Source organism: Pogona vitticeps, chromosome 2 (assembly GCF_051106095.1).
Source record: "Pogona vitticeps strain Pit_001003342236 chromosome 2, PviZW2.1, whole genome shotgun sequence".
In the NCBI taxonomy this organism is placed as follows: domain Eukaryota; kingdom Metazoa; phylum Chordata; class Lepidosauria; order Squamata; family Agamidae; genus Pogona; species Pogona vitticeps.
In genome coordinates this window covers 189,985,379-190,002,165 of record NC_135784.1, presented here as the reverse complement: position 1 = coordinate 190,002,165, position 16,787 = coordinate 189,985,379, and the positions used below count along the sequence as shown (strand labels likewise).

General features: G+C 40.3%; 1 protein-coding gene across 26 annotated transcripts in view; it reads left to right on the top strand.

The window, feature by feature from the left end:
• The window catches only part of ADGRL3 (adhesion G protein-coupled receptor L3), a 662,256-nt gene that overhangs the window by 595,730 nt on the left and 49,739 nt on the right, over positions 1–16,787 (top strand). For 25 of the 26 annotated variants that reach the window (XR_013542364.1, XR_013542366.1, XR_013542369.1 and 22 more), the window contains 3 exons: positions 4,247–4,415; positions 8,848–8,973; positions 10,841–10,937. Coding sequence is in view for 19 of the 26 variants with exons in the window: in XM_072991729.2 (XP_072847830.1) it covers positions 4,247–4,415; positions 8,848–8,973; positions 10,841–10,937 (392 nt within the window). In the remaining 7 variants the exon portion in view is untranslated. Of the gene's footprint in view, positions 1–4,246; positions 4,416–8,847; positions 8,974–10,840; positions 10,938–13,271; positions 15,360–16,787 lie in introns of those variants that run through there. The other variant, XM_078386756.1, reaches the window with a different exon arrangement.

The window sequence follows — 16,787 nt, the reverse complement described above, 5'->3', positions numbered from 1 at the left end:
CAGGAAACAAAAGAAAACCAAAGAGTAAATGGATAGTGCAGATTATTTTTTCGAGAATGTTACACATTGTTAAATTGTCAGTACTCTCATATTTTCAGGAAAACATGGCGCTGAATTACTGGAAGAGAGAGAGGGTTTTTTTTAGCTATATTGTTCTGTATCAGTCAGATTTTACTTGGAACCAATATTATGTCAAGATTTATAAAATGTTTTATCTACTTCCCATAGATAAATCAATCACAGGTCTATTTAAAGAGAACGTAAATTTGCCCACATGCCAGGATAGTTCATGTGTGTCAAGAGAATTACTCATGAGCTTCAAACCCAGAAGGAAATAAGACTTCATAGGAAGTATGTGCTGTGCACTTTGTTGTAACTGACAGTTCCAGCCTAGTGCCTGTTACCATAGCAGTTAAAACAGTTCAATTATGCTGAAAAAACCACACAAATCAATTATGTAGTTATGCTGGTCACTATGAACCAGCTAACCTTCTTATATCCCACTTGCTTAAACATGATAGGTTCATATTCCCATTAATCATATTGATTTTTGCTATCTCCATTTGATCAATTGCGAATTTCCTACCACCACTATTGTTTTCTTGAACAATAGTTCACATTACTCAGAACTAGAGTCCTTGCTGATCATGTACTACTGATGCTCCAGGCATGGTGTTCTTTTAAATAAAGTTGAATTGGATCCACTTCAATTTAGGGAATCCTCATCCCCCGGGTCAAAATCCTTGGACTTTAGTGTCACAGCAGCATGGTGTAGATTCATTTTCAGTTTGTAACCTGTAATCTCTTCCTAAATTGGCATCTACAGTGATAAAAGGTAGTTAGTTATAAGTTATTTGTACACATTGTTTTGTTTATTATTTTATTTAAAATATTTTTACCTTGCCTTTCTCCTTCGAAAAGAATCCAAGGCAGCTTACAATATATAAAGATAATATTTAAGAACAAAACAATGAGTATACAATGAGTAACACCTGTTGATCCCTCTTTCAGTTATTGTGTTTAACTTTTGTATTCTGCAAAATTTAATGTCTGCTTTCTAAAACAATATCATAATATTATTGTGTATGTTCAGTCAGTTTATCCTCTTAGAATTATTTGCAATCCTTTTCTGATTTCTCTCAGCCACAAAAGCTGGATAAGGTGTACCAACTACAGATTAATCAGAGTAGCCATGATGTCCCAAAACAAGGGCCTCATGCCCACTGCTCTTTTGCCCTCCCTCCCCCTCCACAGTTCCCGAAAAGCAGGACTATTTACACAGCAGCCATTTCTCTCCCACTATAGAGAGATTAAAATACAAGATATATAATGTGACATAAAGAACCGAACAAGGCCAGACTGTTACCAATTGTACAACAAAAGGGCCAGCAAACAAACTCGCAAGACCTATCCAGTTGTTCTGTGTACAGCTGTGCCTGTGGCGGTCTTAAGATCTCCATCTGATTCTTGTCCCTTACTGCAGTGGTCCCCAACCTTGGGCCTCCAGATGTTCTTGGACTTCAGCTCCCAGAAATCCCAGCCAGTAAAGGTGGTGGTGAAGACTTCTGGGAGTTGTAGTCCAAGAACATCTGGAGGCCCAAGGTTGGGGACCACTGCCTTACTGCACAGTTCCTCCATGTGCTAGAAATCTGCATTACAAAATGCTGCATTAAATCTGTTTTCCATATTTCCTCCAAGACACAGAGATGTCAAATAATCCCCTCCACATGCATCACATCTAATATGACTTCAGGGGAATGACTTCCTTAGAGAAACACATACTGCAAGGTGTAAGGCTCTTCTGGCTATGTTGGCTAGTATTGATGGGAGAAGACTTGCTTGAGACTACATCATATTGTTCTCAGTACATATGATCCTGCTTATAAGAAGGGAAGAGCTTCTCCAGTCTTTATTACTGAGACAGAATAATGTTAAAAATAATAGAAAAACATATTTCCCACACTTCCCTAGCTGTTTTTAAACATTTTCCACAAAGGTTTAAAATCTATTCTTTGTATGTCTTACCTCTGACAGTCACCTTAAATTTTAGCCAAATACTGTACCAGCAAACAGAAGCTGAAATCCTGTTGCTTAGTGTAGTTTTAGAAGAGGTCGCAGTGTTAGTCTATGCTAGCATAAAAGGCAAAAACAAAATAAAAATAAAAAATAAAGAAGACAAAAATGTTGTGGCACTTTAAAAACTAACTATATGTTAATGTGAGCTTTCATGTACCAACCCACTTCCTCAGACCCATTGATAGTGGGGATTTGGTAAATTAACTCCTCCATAAGTTTCATTGATTCAGTGGGCCTACTCTAGTTGTGACTTACTACAGTAAACAACAGGATTTCAGCTAGACACAGAAATTATTTTTTTATTTTGTTTTCTGTACACTGCCTAAGACACTTTACTAACTGTTGGTACAATTAAAAAAACTAGATTTGATTATACCTAGATTGCAGCTGGTTCCTCTCCATTCATTTTTTAAAAAACTCTAAGCTACATATTTTTTTCAGCTTCTGAAATCATTGCAGTCACTTCCTTTGTGAATTCTCTAGTTTCAGTTAAAATGTTGAACAGAACTGGGTCTTCTGACCCTTGCATATAAACCAACATAAGACAGGTTTCTATTTTGATGTCCATCAATTGTTACTCAATGAGTAGTCATAATTTGTAATCATAGCTTGCCTAAAGCTCTGAAGGTTTCTTCAGAAGATAGCATGTGGGACTAGATTAAAGAATAACGTAGTGATTCCCCCCCCCCCCCCGCGCTAAAACTGTCAGAACCTAGATCAATCTGGTATTATTTGTTCTTGGCAATTGTTACAATCATCCTAATCCTTTGTGCTCCCCCAAAAGCCCTATGCCTTCAGCTGTCATACTTCATGTGTTTACGTATTAAGAGAACCTACCATGTGGTTGAGGCATTTCCCAACACAGAGAATGAAACAGGTCCTGAATAGAATGGGCTTGATGGACATACTGGAACCATCTAATTCGAGCTTTCTACATGCCTTGGGCAAGATGCAGAGATGGGTAAACCACCTCTAAGTACTTATGCACAGAAAACCCTGGGAAAGTCACATCATTTGAATTCAACTTGACAACACATTGTTATTCTGGCTGCTGCTGGAAATGCCAATTTCTTATTGCCAATATGCCAATTTCATTAGAGGCAAAATAAACATTACATGCAGATCCATGTAATATCACCAGAATGCCTTTTCTGAAATCAGAAAAGCATCTTTCAGAAAGAAGAGGGGGTTTGCTTAATCATTTCCCCTCCTGAGATTTGCTGCTGTTGTTGTTCACCGTTACCATCTTCAAAAATCCTGAGCACTCCTTTGGCATATTGTTTTTCTGGTTTTAAACAGAGGGTTAAGATACCTATCTGTTGCAACCTGCACCAGAATCTTCTGAAACAGATTTGCCCAGCTGCTACTTAACTCCCTGGATCTGTCTTGGCTTTGTGTGCAGAAAAGCATTTTTCCCATTCTCCGTGGAGGCAGGCATAGTTGTCACTCCTTTTTCAGTGCTAAAACTCAATAATTCCAACATTTCTTGTGAAGGCCAGACAGTATTTAAATTTACTCCTTGACTCAATGGACACTAACAATTGCAAAGGCAATCACAGAGAACTTCCTGAGAGGAAAAATTGTCCCTAAACTGTATTTATATTTTATTTCAGTTGAGTTAAATTGCAGTCCTTTGGGGAGTCTAATTTACAAAGAACTGGGGGTCAGGCTAACTGCCGAAAATGTACACTCAAGAAAAATAACAAATTGTATAGTGCACAAGCCTCTTTGAAAATCTGAAAGCACAAATATGCTTTTCCCCGATCTTTTCAGTGGGATTCTAGGGCGAATGCTTGCAAAAATTGTCCCTTAAAGCAATCAACACTGAAGGAATGGAGGCAAATTTGAGATATGCTGTGTTTTACTCTGCCATAGAGCATCCACATACTTCACTTCATTTACAGTGCTACTGGCCAGAGAAAAATGCTACCAAATTGCTTTCCTAATGAGACATTTCATACCCATAACATTATCATCTGTGTATTTTCCTCCAGCTTCTGTATTTGGTAATAGACTGCATTGAATTCAAGACATGCATTTCTCACAAATATCCATGCAATGCATTTCTTCTTCTCAAAGAACAGCATGAAATGCTTATTGTGTTGTATTATCTGTGCAGCAAAGACACTTTTCCTTTCTGTCTTTCCTTTCTGTGTCTGTTTCTCCACAGGTCATGGGTTATAGGGGCCATAGCTCTGCTCTGCCTACTAGGACTGACTTGGGCCTTTGGACTGATGTATATCAATGAAAGCACAGTCATCATGGCATACCTCTTCACCATTTTCAATTCTCTGCAGGGAATGTTTATATTTATTTTCCACTGTGTCCTCCAGAAGAAGGTAAGGTACTATTGTGACTGCGGTTACCACTTGAATTCTTTTATTTCCTGGAAACTACACCAGGAAGTTATTGAAAGTGCCTTGCATTTCATTAGGCCATGGCTAGATTTTGGGCCAGTTCTCATAACCATTAACATGCCATGAGTATCGTAAGCAGAGTTTGAAGTAAACGGGTATTATTGGATACATGGTATTAGTAGTATGAGTATGGGCTACATTGGCACTGCTCTGGTTTAAGTACTGACTGGAACATGCTTCCAGCTTCCACATGCCCTCAGGTGCAGTTTGCTCAAAAAAGAAAGGAAGAAATTATTAGTGATACATGATAATAGAAATGCATATCTGGGGAGAATATATATTTACAAATGCATAGTAGATACTTATTTAAATTGAAATTTTATGCAGACATTATATACATGGCTATCTATGAGAAAGTACTGAGTAACCCAAGATCTAGAGGGGTAATTATTATTATATCTAAGATATGTGAATTTAAAATAAGCATAATAAAGAGAAAGGTGGGGGAGGTATTTAATAATGCAAGGAGCTCAAGCACACAAGACAAAGACTGAAAATAAACTAATTTATCTATTCCTATATTGTATAGGGCAGCGGTCCCCAACCTTTTTGGGACTGCGGACCGGTTTGGGGGTGTGGGCTCGGGGGGAGGCACCTCCGCACTCAAGGGCAGGGTTGTGCTTATGGAGGGGCGTGTCGCACTTTCAGAGGGGCATGTCACGCATGTGTACGAGCATGACACACCCACTCGCTAGCACAACATGCCCACCCGCAAGCGTGACACGCCCGCCGTGTGTGCATGTGGGGGGGGCAGAGATCTGTCTCTGCAGCCCAGTTCCAGGAAGCCCACGACTGGCACCAGGCCACGGACCAGCGGTTGGTGACCCCTGGTATAGGGGCATGTGTGCGTTTTGGAGCTTGTGTGTGTATGCACCTTCTGAAAGAATATATTTTTTGTGGGAGGATGATAGGCTCACCCCTTATGCTGAGAAGCTTGGCCTCAGCATGTGTCCAGGGCCACTCTGCAGAGTTCTGAGAGTTGGATCTATGGGAAGGCAGGACGTTGCTGTGGTTCAGTGCTGAGGGAAGGTCTTATTATGTGTGTAAGATAAGAGATACTGTAATTCACCACCGCCACCATTTTGGAACTTCTGGAAAAGAAACTCTTAGACTATCCTGGTGAGCAGAAGGCAAAAGAAAGTCAGAGGCGGGCGCTTCTTACAAACAAACCCAGAACAAGAATGAGGGCAGAGTTGCTGGAAGAAACAGATACCCTCATAGGTTTTTGTGAAGGATGAGAAACTAAAATGGGGTTTCATCTTTTGTGGAATGGAATGGTTTGAATGTAGTCCATGGGTGTGGTTCATTGGCAATGGTGCTGGAAGGAGTGTCTTTTTTCTTAAGTGAAACTTGCAGCATCTCCCAATACTGTTGCTTTCTCAGCTGCCCAGTTCTGTTGCTGATAGTCTGACTAAAACGAATGACCTTTGATTGCCAGCGGAAAAACTATAGAGGGAGGCTTGGCCTGGCTTCCTGAAGCAAGGTATTCCTCAACCTGGGAGCAGCCACTGAAAAGACTCTCTCTTATATCCTCACCAAAAAGGCCTGTGAGGGTGACAGACCTGAGAAAAGGGTTTCTCTTAGAGGCCGTAAAAGCCAAGGAGGCTCTTATGGGGGCTTTACTGAAGGATTTCCTGTGACTTAATTTACTGTTACTTAACTGGAAGAATATTCTTGCTTACGAATTCACTTCCTTGAAGTCACTGGCTGCTTTAGAGTCAAAAATTATTTCTGTGCTTTAGTGTTCCTCCGCTCTAAAATGAATACAGTGTCTGACCGTTAGAGATGCAGGGATGTTCATGTGGACTGGGAAGTAAAATAAAATCCAGGTGCACACATCGCTCCAAGCACCGAAGCCAGAAGCAGGCTAGAATGTTAAAGGGAAAAAAGATGGCAAGCTGGGTATGAAGAGGCTTCCATTTAAATACTAGCAGAGGGAAGTGGTACATAGCTGGGATAAAGAGAAGTCTAGATAGTCTTTGGAAAGTGTCATCAAAGCGACCAACATGAATTTGACCAAACTCCAGGAGGCAGTGGAAGACAGGAGGGCCTGGCGTGCTCTGGTTCATGGGGTCACGAAGAGTCGGACACGACTTAACGACTAAACAACAACAAAGATAGTCTTTCCTGAGGCCGGTGCCAATCCTGCTGAGGGGGCAAGCTATGGCATGAAGACAGGAGCTGGAAGAAACTTGTTTCCAGAGTTTGTCAGTGGTGTGACCAAAAGGAAGCCTGGAATTTGAGGGACAGCACTATAGTGTGAAGCCGTTATAGTGTAAAGCACTATCCGTCATCACCCACGACTGTTCTTGTTCTTGGTTCACAGCTCAGACATCTCTCTTGCTGGCCAATAAAGCTTTAGCCCTTATCAGCAGGGGTCCCAATTGTGCTCTTGTAGTGATATTAAGGTCTGTAGCCATTCCCTCAAAAGACCAAGGAAGTCCCAAAGATCCTTGCAATAAATGGGTCAAGAAGACCCTCATTGTGGATTGTAAGGCTTAAGATTTTTAAGTTCCTGCTTCTATCCTCAGGACAAGAGTTCTACCTTTATCAGAATTGTGTATGTGTGGTCCAAGGAGCAAAGATGGAAGGGGTGCCTAAAGTTATGAAGAATAGACTGCAGGTGATGGCCTGGTTTAAATACCATCCACCTGGACTCTTGAACTACAGTATGTTGCCCAAGAAGGTCATGAAAAGAAACCTGTGGCTCAGGTTATATGAGTTCTTAGGCTGAGCTGGTAGTCATTCTCATACTCCAAATGTCTGGGATAATCTCTTAGATTCAATTCTGGTGCAAGCTAATAATAAACTGAAATTCAAGGAAATACTAGCCCACATAGGGCTACAAACCAAAGTACTTTTGCCCACAGGAAACATCTACAGAATCTAGACCTTTTTTTTTCTTTGAACTTTTCAATAGCCCCTTCTCTGCGTAAGGGAATGAGATTGCTAATACCAGCCAGCCATGCCAGAGAATCTGACAGTTCTTCCTAAATTTCACAGGAGATTTTGAGTAGAAAACCACAAGAAATAGCTTAAAGAACCTGTAGTCCAAGTAGACGCTGTCTAGGAGGGTGGGGTATAAATCAAATAAATAAATAAATAAATAAATAAATAAATAAATAAATAAATAAATAAATAAATAAATAAATAAATAAATAAATAAATATTCAGTCATTGCCACCCAGTTGTAATCAAGACACTTAGAAGCAACTGAGCCGTCCCCTTTGCATCATTGTTGTTTTTTTTGTACATAGACAGCAAAATGTCTGAAGAGGAGGACCTCCTGAATGCATGTGCAGTTTATAGTTTGTAGAACCAAAGGTCTCTGGGAGGCATTTGATTCTTTTTTTCATCTCCCCAGAACAAGAGAGCGAGACATATTGGAGTTTAAAACAATCAAATAAGCTTATTCTGTTCCACTAGGCAACTTGGTCACAGGTCAATTTGAGGATTCGACAGCCCCTCCCCTGTTGCCTTGGTAGCACAACTCACACAATCCTGCTGTTCCAGCCCGGCTTCTATAAACAGTGGTAGTCTGTAGGCTTAGGGGGCTCACCAGGTGACCAAGTAGCAAAAGGCATATGGTTGCCCCAAGAAGCTCAGTTGAGCATCAGCATTTAAGGGCACAGACGTTTGGGGATTGTTTACATTCAGACATTTCAATGAAGTGATAATGATAAGTTTCAGATATTGTCCAAGTGTGTTTATGTCAATGGTAGCTGGCTGGATAGCACCAGCACATAAGAAATTTGATTCCCAGCTGTGACACCCAGAAGGAGCAAACCTAGGTAGCCTTGGGCAAGTTGCACAGCCCCAGAAAAAGGGACTGATCAGCCACTTCTGACTACTCCATACCTAGAAACACCAGGGAAAAAGGGGTTGTCATAAGTACAATTCAACCTTATGGCACATTATACACCAATGACTTCTAGCCAGCTGCACTTGAGAGATTGTGACCCCAGTGCAATTCAGGGGAGAAAAAATTCAGAGTAAAGAACCTGTGTTCCCACTCAGAAAGGTGGAAGAAAATTGAAAACTTTGTGTTTTTTTCTCTCTTCGAGAGACAGTTTTTGCAGTCATGACAGAAAGTAAACAGTTGTTCACATATATCTTAAAGGATATTGATTTTCAGTAATAACTTTAATGAGCGGTTTATGTTGCATTGCTTTGATTGCCTTGGCAGGGCTAAAGTTGTCAATGAACATCCTAGAAGCAATTCCTTAGGAAACTGATGTGTGTTAAATATAAAATTGCCAGATGTAATAAACAAGGGGGGAAAGCGCTATTTAATCAAATGTCAAAGCTGAAGAATGGGTTTTCTGCTAATCAATACTGCTTTTCAATTGCTTAGGTACGTAAAGAATATGGGAAATGCCTGCGTACACATTGCTGTAGTGGGAAAAGTACAGAAAGCTCCATTGGCTCAGGAAAAACATCTGGGTCGCGAACCCCTGGACGGTATTCCACAGGGTCTCAGGTAAAAAGTGCTGTTTAACTTGGTCAGGAAAATTAATACAATGCCCAAGTACTTAATTGCTCAGTAAGCATTCTTCACTGAATAATAGTTATTCAGCAAAGTTTTCCTACCCATTCTGGGTAGATTTCACACGTACTCTCTGTTTATGATGTAGTTTTGAATTAGAACATACTGAAAGTATGAAGCCTGATCTATACTACACATTTTTTTCCCATTATTCCAACATTTTTAAACACCAAAATGAATATTTTGTCTGCAATGTCATCTTCAGTTGTTCAGAATTGTTTTTACTTGTTCCATTTTCCTATGAAAATCCAATACATTTTTGTGGTCAGTTTGCTGTTACTAGACTCAGATAGGGTAGACTCATTAACTCCATGGAGTTAATATAGGGATTAATTTAGCCTTCAGCAGTTGATTAGTGTCCAATTGTGACTAGCAACAGGATACCTAATTTTAGGTCTATACTGCAATTAGAATTTAAAACATGCATTACTGCAGCTATTGGTGATTGCGCTATTTCTAAACGTATCCTACCTTCCAAGCACATATTTAATAATTAGACCTCAAATACTTTTTGGAGCTTCTTAAATCATCCACCTCAAACTTAAATTTTCAGTAGCATGTAAACCAGTTCTGTTCTGTACACACCACTTCACATGACTTATTTCTATTAAAATGTACAGTATGATGTACCCCACTGACCAACCAGCCTCATCCCTTCGGCAGAGTTTTGCCTAATTAACATATTTGTTATTTCATCCCTGAAATACCTTTTTTAAAAAAATGTTTCAGGCACATATGTATCTCCATCTTCAGAGGCAGCATGCTTCTGATTGACATATGCTTTGGACAAACAAGAAGGAATAGTTGTTAATAACATGTTCTGCTTGTATTTTGGCTGTTTTTGAGGAATAGACTGCAAGGATGAATCTTTGCATCTGGTCCAGCAGAAACAGTCATAGTGGCTAAAATCCAGAATAGGCCCATTGAATCAGGCCCATTGAATCAGGGTGATTTGGTGAATCAACTCCTCTGTAGGTTTCATTGATTCAATAGGCCTACTCTAGCTGTGCCTTTCTACTGGGTTTTATCCAGTATTTCCTCATGATTCATGCACATCCTGATTAGATACAGTACAATAGCCATATCTCAGTTTACCACATTTCAGAGCAGCCTCAATGTTCTCCCAGTAGATGGCATACATAACAAGCAAAGACTGCCATATTTTAGTATGTATAAAGTTTAAGTTCTTGCATCCGGGCAACTGATGAATAGTGAAGAATGACTAGATTGTCTATAATATAGCAGAGGACAAAGGACAAATAAGGGGGCACCATCAGCTGTAGCTTCTCTGTAGCTGTATGTGAGTACTGCTAGCAAAAAAGAGAAGCTGATTTCTGGAAAAAATGCTTGGTATCCTCCAGACACATTCAGAGCATCTTCCTTTTAGGACTTGATCTAGCCCTCTGTCACTGTTTTGCACTTTGTCTTCAATTCAAGCCAAGCAACACCTTGGGTAAGCATGGACCCTATGCTATTCCCTGGGACATGAATTATATGCATCAGAATGTGAGAAGTATATGAAGGTGTTTGATGTTTTTTTAAGTATGGAAGGTAACTGTCTTCTTGTCCTCCTTGTCGGCTTCCAGTTACAAATAGGACACTGGCCCTAATAGGTATGACATGTAAAGGTGTTCTTTGCTCAGCCAAGAAAGGTTTCAAGCTGCAAACCCAAATACCGTGCCTTACACCTGAAACATCAGAGGCCACCGTCTTCATAGAATCAAAAGGAAGCAAGTCCTTGCATACTAGAGACACTCTTCATGAATTTCACCTTCTGTCCCTTCCTCTTCTTCTTCTCCAGAGCCGCATTCGCAGGATGTGGAATGACACTGTTCGAAAGCAGTCAGAATCCTCCTTCATCACTGGCGATATAAACAGTTCAGCGTCACTTAACAGAGGTAATTATGGACTTTTCAAATATGTGTGACCTCCCTAATGACTAAGAAGTCTAAACGGCAATGCCTTGTCAACCTTGAAATGTGCTGTACCTTGTTCTCTTGCATGAAATTGTTACAACGGGGAACAAAAAAAAGTGCATTGCGCGGTACTTTTCATTAAGTGAAAAAGGGTTTCCTGTCTTTAAGAGAATGCTTCTAATTTTTTCACATCCATTTTTCCCAAATATTGTTGTTGATGGACAGTTGTGGCAAAAGGTGGAATGGGCGGGCAGGCATTGCAGCCAAATCTTTCTAGAAAAGAACTGCAAAAACTGGAGGCTGTCTTGTGTCATTTTTAACAATGCAACGGACAGTTGTGGGTTGCTATAATCTGTTAAGCATTGTTGGCCCAAGAAAAACAGCAAATATGAAGGCTTCGTGAAGCTGAAAAGCCACTGCCTCGTGTGGTTGAACTGCATTCTTCTGAGTTCAGAATGAATGTCCCGCTCCTTCAGTGCTCCAGAAGTATATGGAAGTTTCCTTTTAAAATGGCGGTAACTACTAAGCTCTTTCAGCAGGCTCAAAACAGAGTTTGGGAAACAGAACCTTTTCCAAACTCAAGGAAAAGAAAATTCTGAGGCAAGTTCAAAAATTGGAAGATATAACCCAGTGCTCCCTCGCTTGTAAGCCTTCCTTCGTTCCTCATACTGCCTCTGCCCTCGCCTCCTACCCATTTAACACTTTTCTCCTTGAGCATTTTAAAAAAATATTTATATATGTTGTTCTCAGCTTTAATATTGCCATTTAATGATGTACCTCTTTATACTCATTGTTCTTAGCTTAAAAAGTGTGTTTTAATGATGTTAACCACAGTTGTATACTCATTGTTTTCAACTTTAATTATTGTCTTTCAATGTTGTAAGCCGCCTTGGGTCCTTTTCAAGGAGAAAGGCAGAGTACTAATTATTTTGAATAAATAAATAGTCACTGCACTGGTGGAATAAAGGAATGGAGGGCAATGTCTCTCTGGCAGATGCCAGGAACTCAGGGGAAAGACATTTTTACTGTGTTTCCCCAAAACTAAGACAGGGTCTTATATTAATTTTTGCTCCAAAAATGCATTTGGGCTTATTTTCAGGGGATGTTTTATTTTTTATATGTACAACAATCTACATTTATTCAAACACAGTCCTGTCATCTTTTTCTGATTGCTGCACAATGGTGGACGGCAGGGTTTCACTTCACTGGGGCTTATTTTGGGGGTAAGGAGGCAGTCCCAAAAGCAGCAAAATCAGAGCTGGACAGGGGACAGATTGTATTTGTCTTCAGTGTGGAAGGGATGGTCACTCTCGAATTGGCCTCCTCAGCCACACTAGATGCTGTTCCAAGTCCTCCATATAGAGCACGCTACCATAGTCTCTCGAGACTGAAGGATGACTAATCAATTTTGGGGGTAGGGCTTATATTACGAGCATCCTGAAAAATCATGCTAGGGCTTATTTTCAGGTTAGGTCTTATTTTCAGGAAAACAGGGTATATGCTGCTGACAACTGTCAGTGGAACTAGTAAAAGCTGCTTCCCCACTTCTGACACTCATGATGATTAGATGCTGTACTAGACAACTTCTGCTGGAGCAGTAAACAAGGTGATGTTTTAGGAGTCTAGTTTGGGAGGCAAGACAGAGTCTAAAACCTCCCGTCAATTTTGGAAAGGGTGGGGGGAAAGCTGAGATACAGGTGAAGCTCACAGCTGCCACTCCTGGATAGCTCCTTTCTGTGGCTTCCAGCTCACAAGTTACTACTTTTTTGGTGTTGTGTAGCAGCTATAGAACACAACAAAACATCCTGTTGACTTAGTACCCAGTCTTATGGGGATTTCTGGAGTGGAGAGAATTCCAGCTGAGAAGCCTATGAGTGGCACCATGAAAAGGTTAGACATTCATATTCATCACTCACTTGGGTATGTATGATGGGAACAGGAATGGAAGCTTGATAGATTTTGTGGCATAAACTAAAATCAGTGACAGAGAAGAAATTTTTGCACCACAATTTCAGCTTTGTATTTGCAGTCAAGGTTATGAGCTCATTGAATTTATATTTATGAGCCTGGAAATAATGATTTTAATACCATCATCCTTCCGCTTGGCCAGGAAACACAAAATGAATAAGACCAGTGGTGCCATACCCTGAATATGCGGGAGTTTTGCTTTCTTTCTTTCTTTTTCTTTAAATCAGTGGTGGTCATTATCTGAGAACTCTCCAGTACTCTCAATTATTTCTTCCCAGAATTAAGTAGGTCCTCTTTCTGAAAGGTATCCAAATTCTAATTCCTTTTCTGTTTTTGTCTAAACTGAAGAAATCTCCAGCAGGAAGAGAATGCGTTCTGAACCTCTTCTGACTTAATTAGCATTGAATAACCAGCTCAGGTGGACTTTGCATACAGTGTACTTGCATACAGAGTCAGTTGGATTTCTGTGAGCCATTGCTTTGGGGCTTCTTTGATTTACTTCTATAAAAGACAGGGAAATGAAGGTGACCACCAGCGATGTGGAATTTTCTTCAAAATTATTTTAAACATCTCTGAAGAACACAAAGAGTACCATCATGTAAAGGTTGTTAAATAAGTGGTGTTTTGATAAAGTTTGGGTCCTCTTTTGATGAGTTTTCAAAAACTGGCTGCAATTTGATTTATCAGACTGACCAGGATCCCGGAATGATTTCTGATTAATTACTATACCTTTGCAGTGTATGATCTGAATTCTCTTTACTCTTCAAAATAAAGTGCTGTATCAAAAAAGCATGTTGAAATGCCAACTTCTTGCCTTGCTGACTTTTTCAAAGTTACTGAACTTCCACTTAGTCAGTTCTTCAGATATGTTACTAGCCATGTATACACCCACTGTACCATTATTTTGCCCCCTAAATTTTCCATTTTCAGTCTGATTTAAACACACAGAGAGAGACAGAGAGACAGAGAGACTGACTACCTGCCATTTTGTTCACTTCTCTTTATCTTCCCTTTTTGCCCTCATTTCTTTTAACAGTGTTGCCGGCCATTGGGAACAAGATATTAGTCACCACAGACAAAAGTTAGAACTCAGTAAATTTGCAGAGGCTTGTCTGCACAAAAAAGGCCTTCCTTCCTTTTTGAAAAGAAAGTTTCGCTCAGGTGAATCTTACTAGCAGAGCAAGTGGCATTAAGGAGCAGCCAAGGTAACCTTTGGATTTAGCCACTGAAAACTGGATACTGTACTGTAGTTAGGTGTGCACATTTCTCCCTTTAGAAAGGGACATTTCTCCCTTTAGAAAGGGTCACATTTTGACTTCTTATTCTAGGGCAGTTAGAAAGGTTTATTACAGAAATACATCAAAATAGGTTTAATGAAAATCCTCATTCAAGGCAACTAGGGTGAAGATTTTGGGAACCATAGTCACATCTCTTCAGAACAAGAGCAAGCAATCACTTCTATCCTGGTCAAGAAGAAATGTGGAGTGGAAGAAAGGAAAACCAGCAAACCTAAGATTATCACTAAAGGCTGAAAGGAAAGCTCAGCATAAGTAAGAGCAAGTGAAGGACAGCTTGGAAAGCTCAAGGAGATTCCTCTCGCTTTCTCTCTCTCTCTCTATACAGTATATACTGTTCCCCATTAAGAGCTTTTTCTTTAATGTAAGCTGAGTTGCACTCAGTCACCTCTAACAAAGCTGTCTTTATTTACAATGCTTTGATCTGATCTTTAAAGACGTTTTGGTTCACGGCCTCAATCCTCATAAAATTAAAGGGATAATTTGCCTCAGTCATGAACTGCTCAGCTAGGTGAACTGAGTCACCTCATTTCTTCCCCACCTTTTTCGCTGGGTAACTGTAGGCCAGTCATTATCTCGGTCTAACTTCACTTGCGAGGCTCTACCATGCACTGTCTTGAAGAAGCTATCTTGGGTTCAGTGAAGGAAGGTCAAGATCTAGTCACAGAATGATAGAGCAACGGAATTGGATGTGATAAATAATCAAATGATGTCTTAAGGATGTCCCTCTCCAAGTGATTCTCCTTGCACACTGAAGTCTGTACATCAGCATACAACAGAGTGCAACCAGGGACTTGTTGCCTTTACATTCATGGCCCAAATCAGTCCAAGGATGGAAGGGACTAGATAAGACTAACCATGGAATCATCTTATCTTTGTCTCAGCTCTCCACCTGTATTTTTTTAAAAATCAACACCTGTTATTTAAAAATGGCTGGAATTTTTAAACATCTTAGTGCGCAAAGAGAGAAAACACTCTGGTTGTAAGCTTGTTTAGCCAACAGTAAATTTCATGGGGAGGGGGGCTTTGTAGCTATTCTGCAACTCCACAGGAACAAAATAATTCAATGATATTCTCAGGGCAGGCTGTTGGGACAGAAGTGCATGGGCCACCTCAGCAGAATGAAGAAGAAGAAGAAAAAGTTAACCCAAAGTGCCCATACCAATGGTTGTTGTGGGTTTTTTGGGCTTCTTGGCCATGTTCTGAAGGTGTTTTTTCCTAACGTTTCGCCAGGCTCTGTGGCCGGCATCTTCAGAGGACAGCAAACTCCGGAGCACAGTTTGCTGTCCTCTGAAGATGCCGGCCACAGAGACTGGCGAAATGTTAGGAAAAACCACCTTCAGAACATGGCCAAGAAGCCCAAAAAACCCACAACAACCATTAGATCCCGGCCGTGAAAGCCTTCGCGAATGCATTGCCCATACCAAGTTTTGAAGCAAGTAGTTTCACTTGCCTTCAAATTGGCTGGCAACTCCAAAAAACGATTCAGTCAGTCAAAATTCATAATGCTGTCAGAATTGAAACAGATTTCTTGGACAGCTTAGAATGGTTTTACAAAGAAAGAAGAAGGCAGCCACATATGAAAGCCAACTAGCCTGATACACAGGTCATCCCACAGAATTTCAGTTTTATACCGTTATAGTGGAACCTGAAGAAGAAGAGGGGAGGTTTACTTCTCTAGTCATGGTTTCTGTTTGCAGAGCATGGCCAAGTGAGATGAATTTACGTTCCTCGTACTGTATTGGCTTTTTTGACCTCCTTGGGTATTACATGCTTGACATGAAGAACTGTGAGAGGCGTGTAGGATGGGTAGCTGTTTTTTGGGAGAGACGTTCTGCCAAATATCACTGTCCTAAATCATTAAGGGCTTTATAGGTTATGCCCAACACATTAAATTGAGCATGGAAGCTAATAAGGAGCCAATGCAGGCATGCCAAGACTGGAGATTTGTGTTCATATCTGCTGGTACCTGTGATCAATCTGGCTGCCATATTTTTCACCTGCTGAGTTTTCCATACTGACTTCAAGGCCAGCCCTATGTAGAGAGCATTGCAGTAGTCTGTTATGCTCTCTACGAAGGTCTGTTCTTGAAGTAATTGCCCTGAGAGGCCCCAGATAAATTTTCATGTAATTTTCAGCACACAGAATGTTTTTCACATCAGACCATCCCAAAGATGCTCACCAAATTTAATGAAAAATCTGTCCAGACATTTAGGACATTTACTGGGGGGCCCTAAAGTTATTTTCATGTGCAACATTTTGCCTATAAGTCAAGTCGGACCATCCCAAATTTATCCACATTTGATGGAAATCCATTTTTGTGTGATGTAGGAGCTGTCAGGCAGGCAAGTAGGCTGCAGATAGACAAAAAAACTTTTATTTATGTAGATCGAAATGCTGACAAAATTGTTTTTCTTGCTGTTGATTATATAGCCTTAAAAATTCCTCTTAATGACAATCAGCAACTGCCAAATCAGAATGGATCCTTGAAGGTTTAGTCTATTTTAAGACACTATTTTCAAACCACAATCAAAGTTGTACATGTTGCTTTGCCACCTTAAATGCTGGT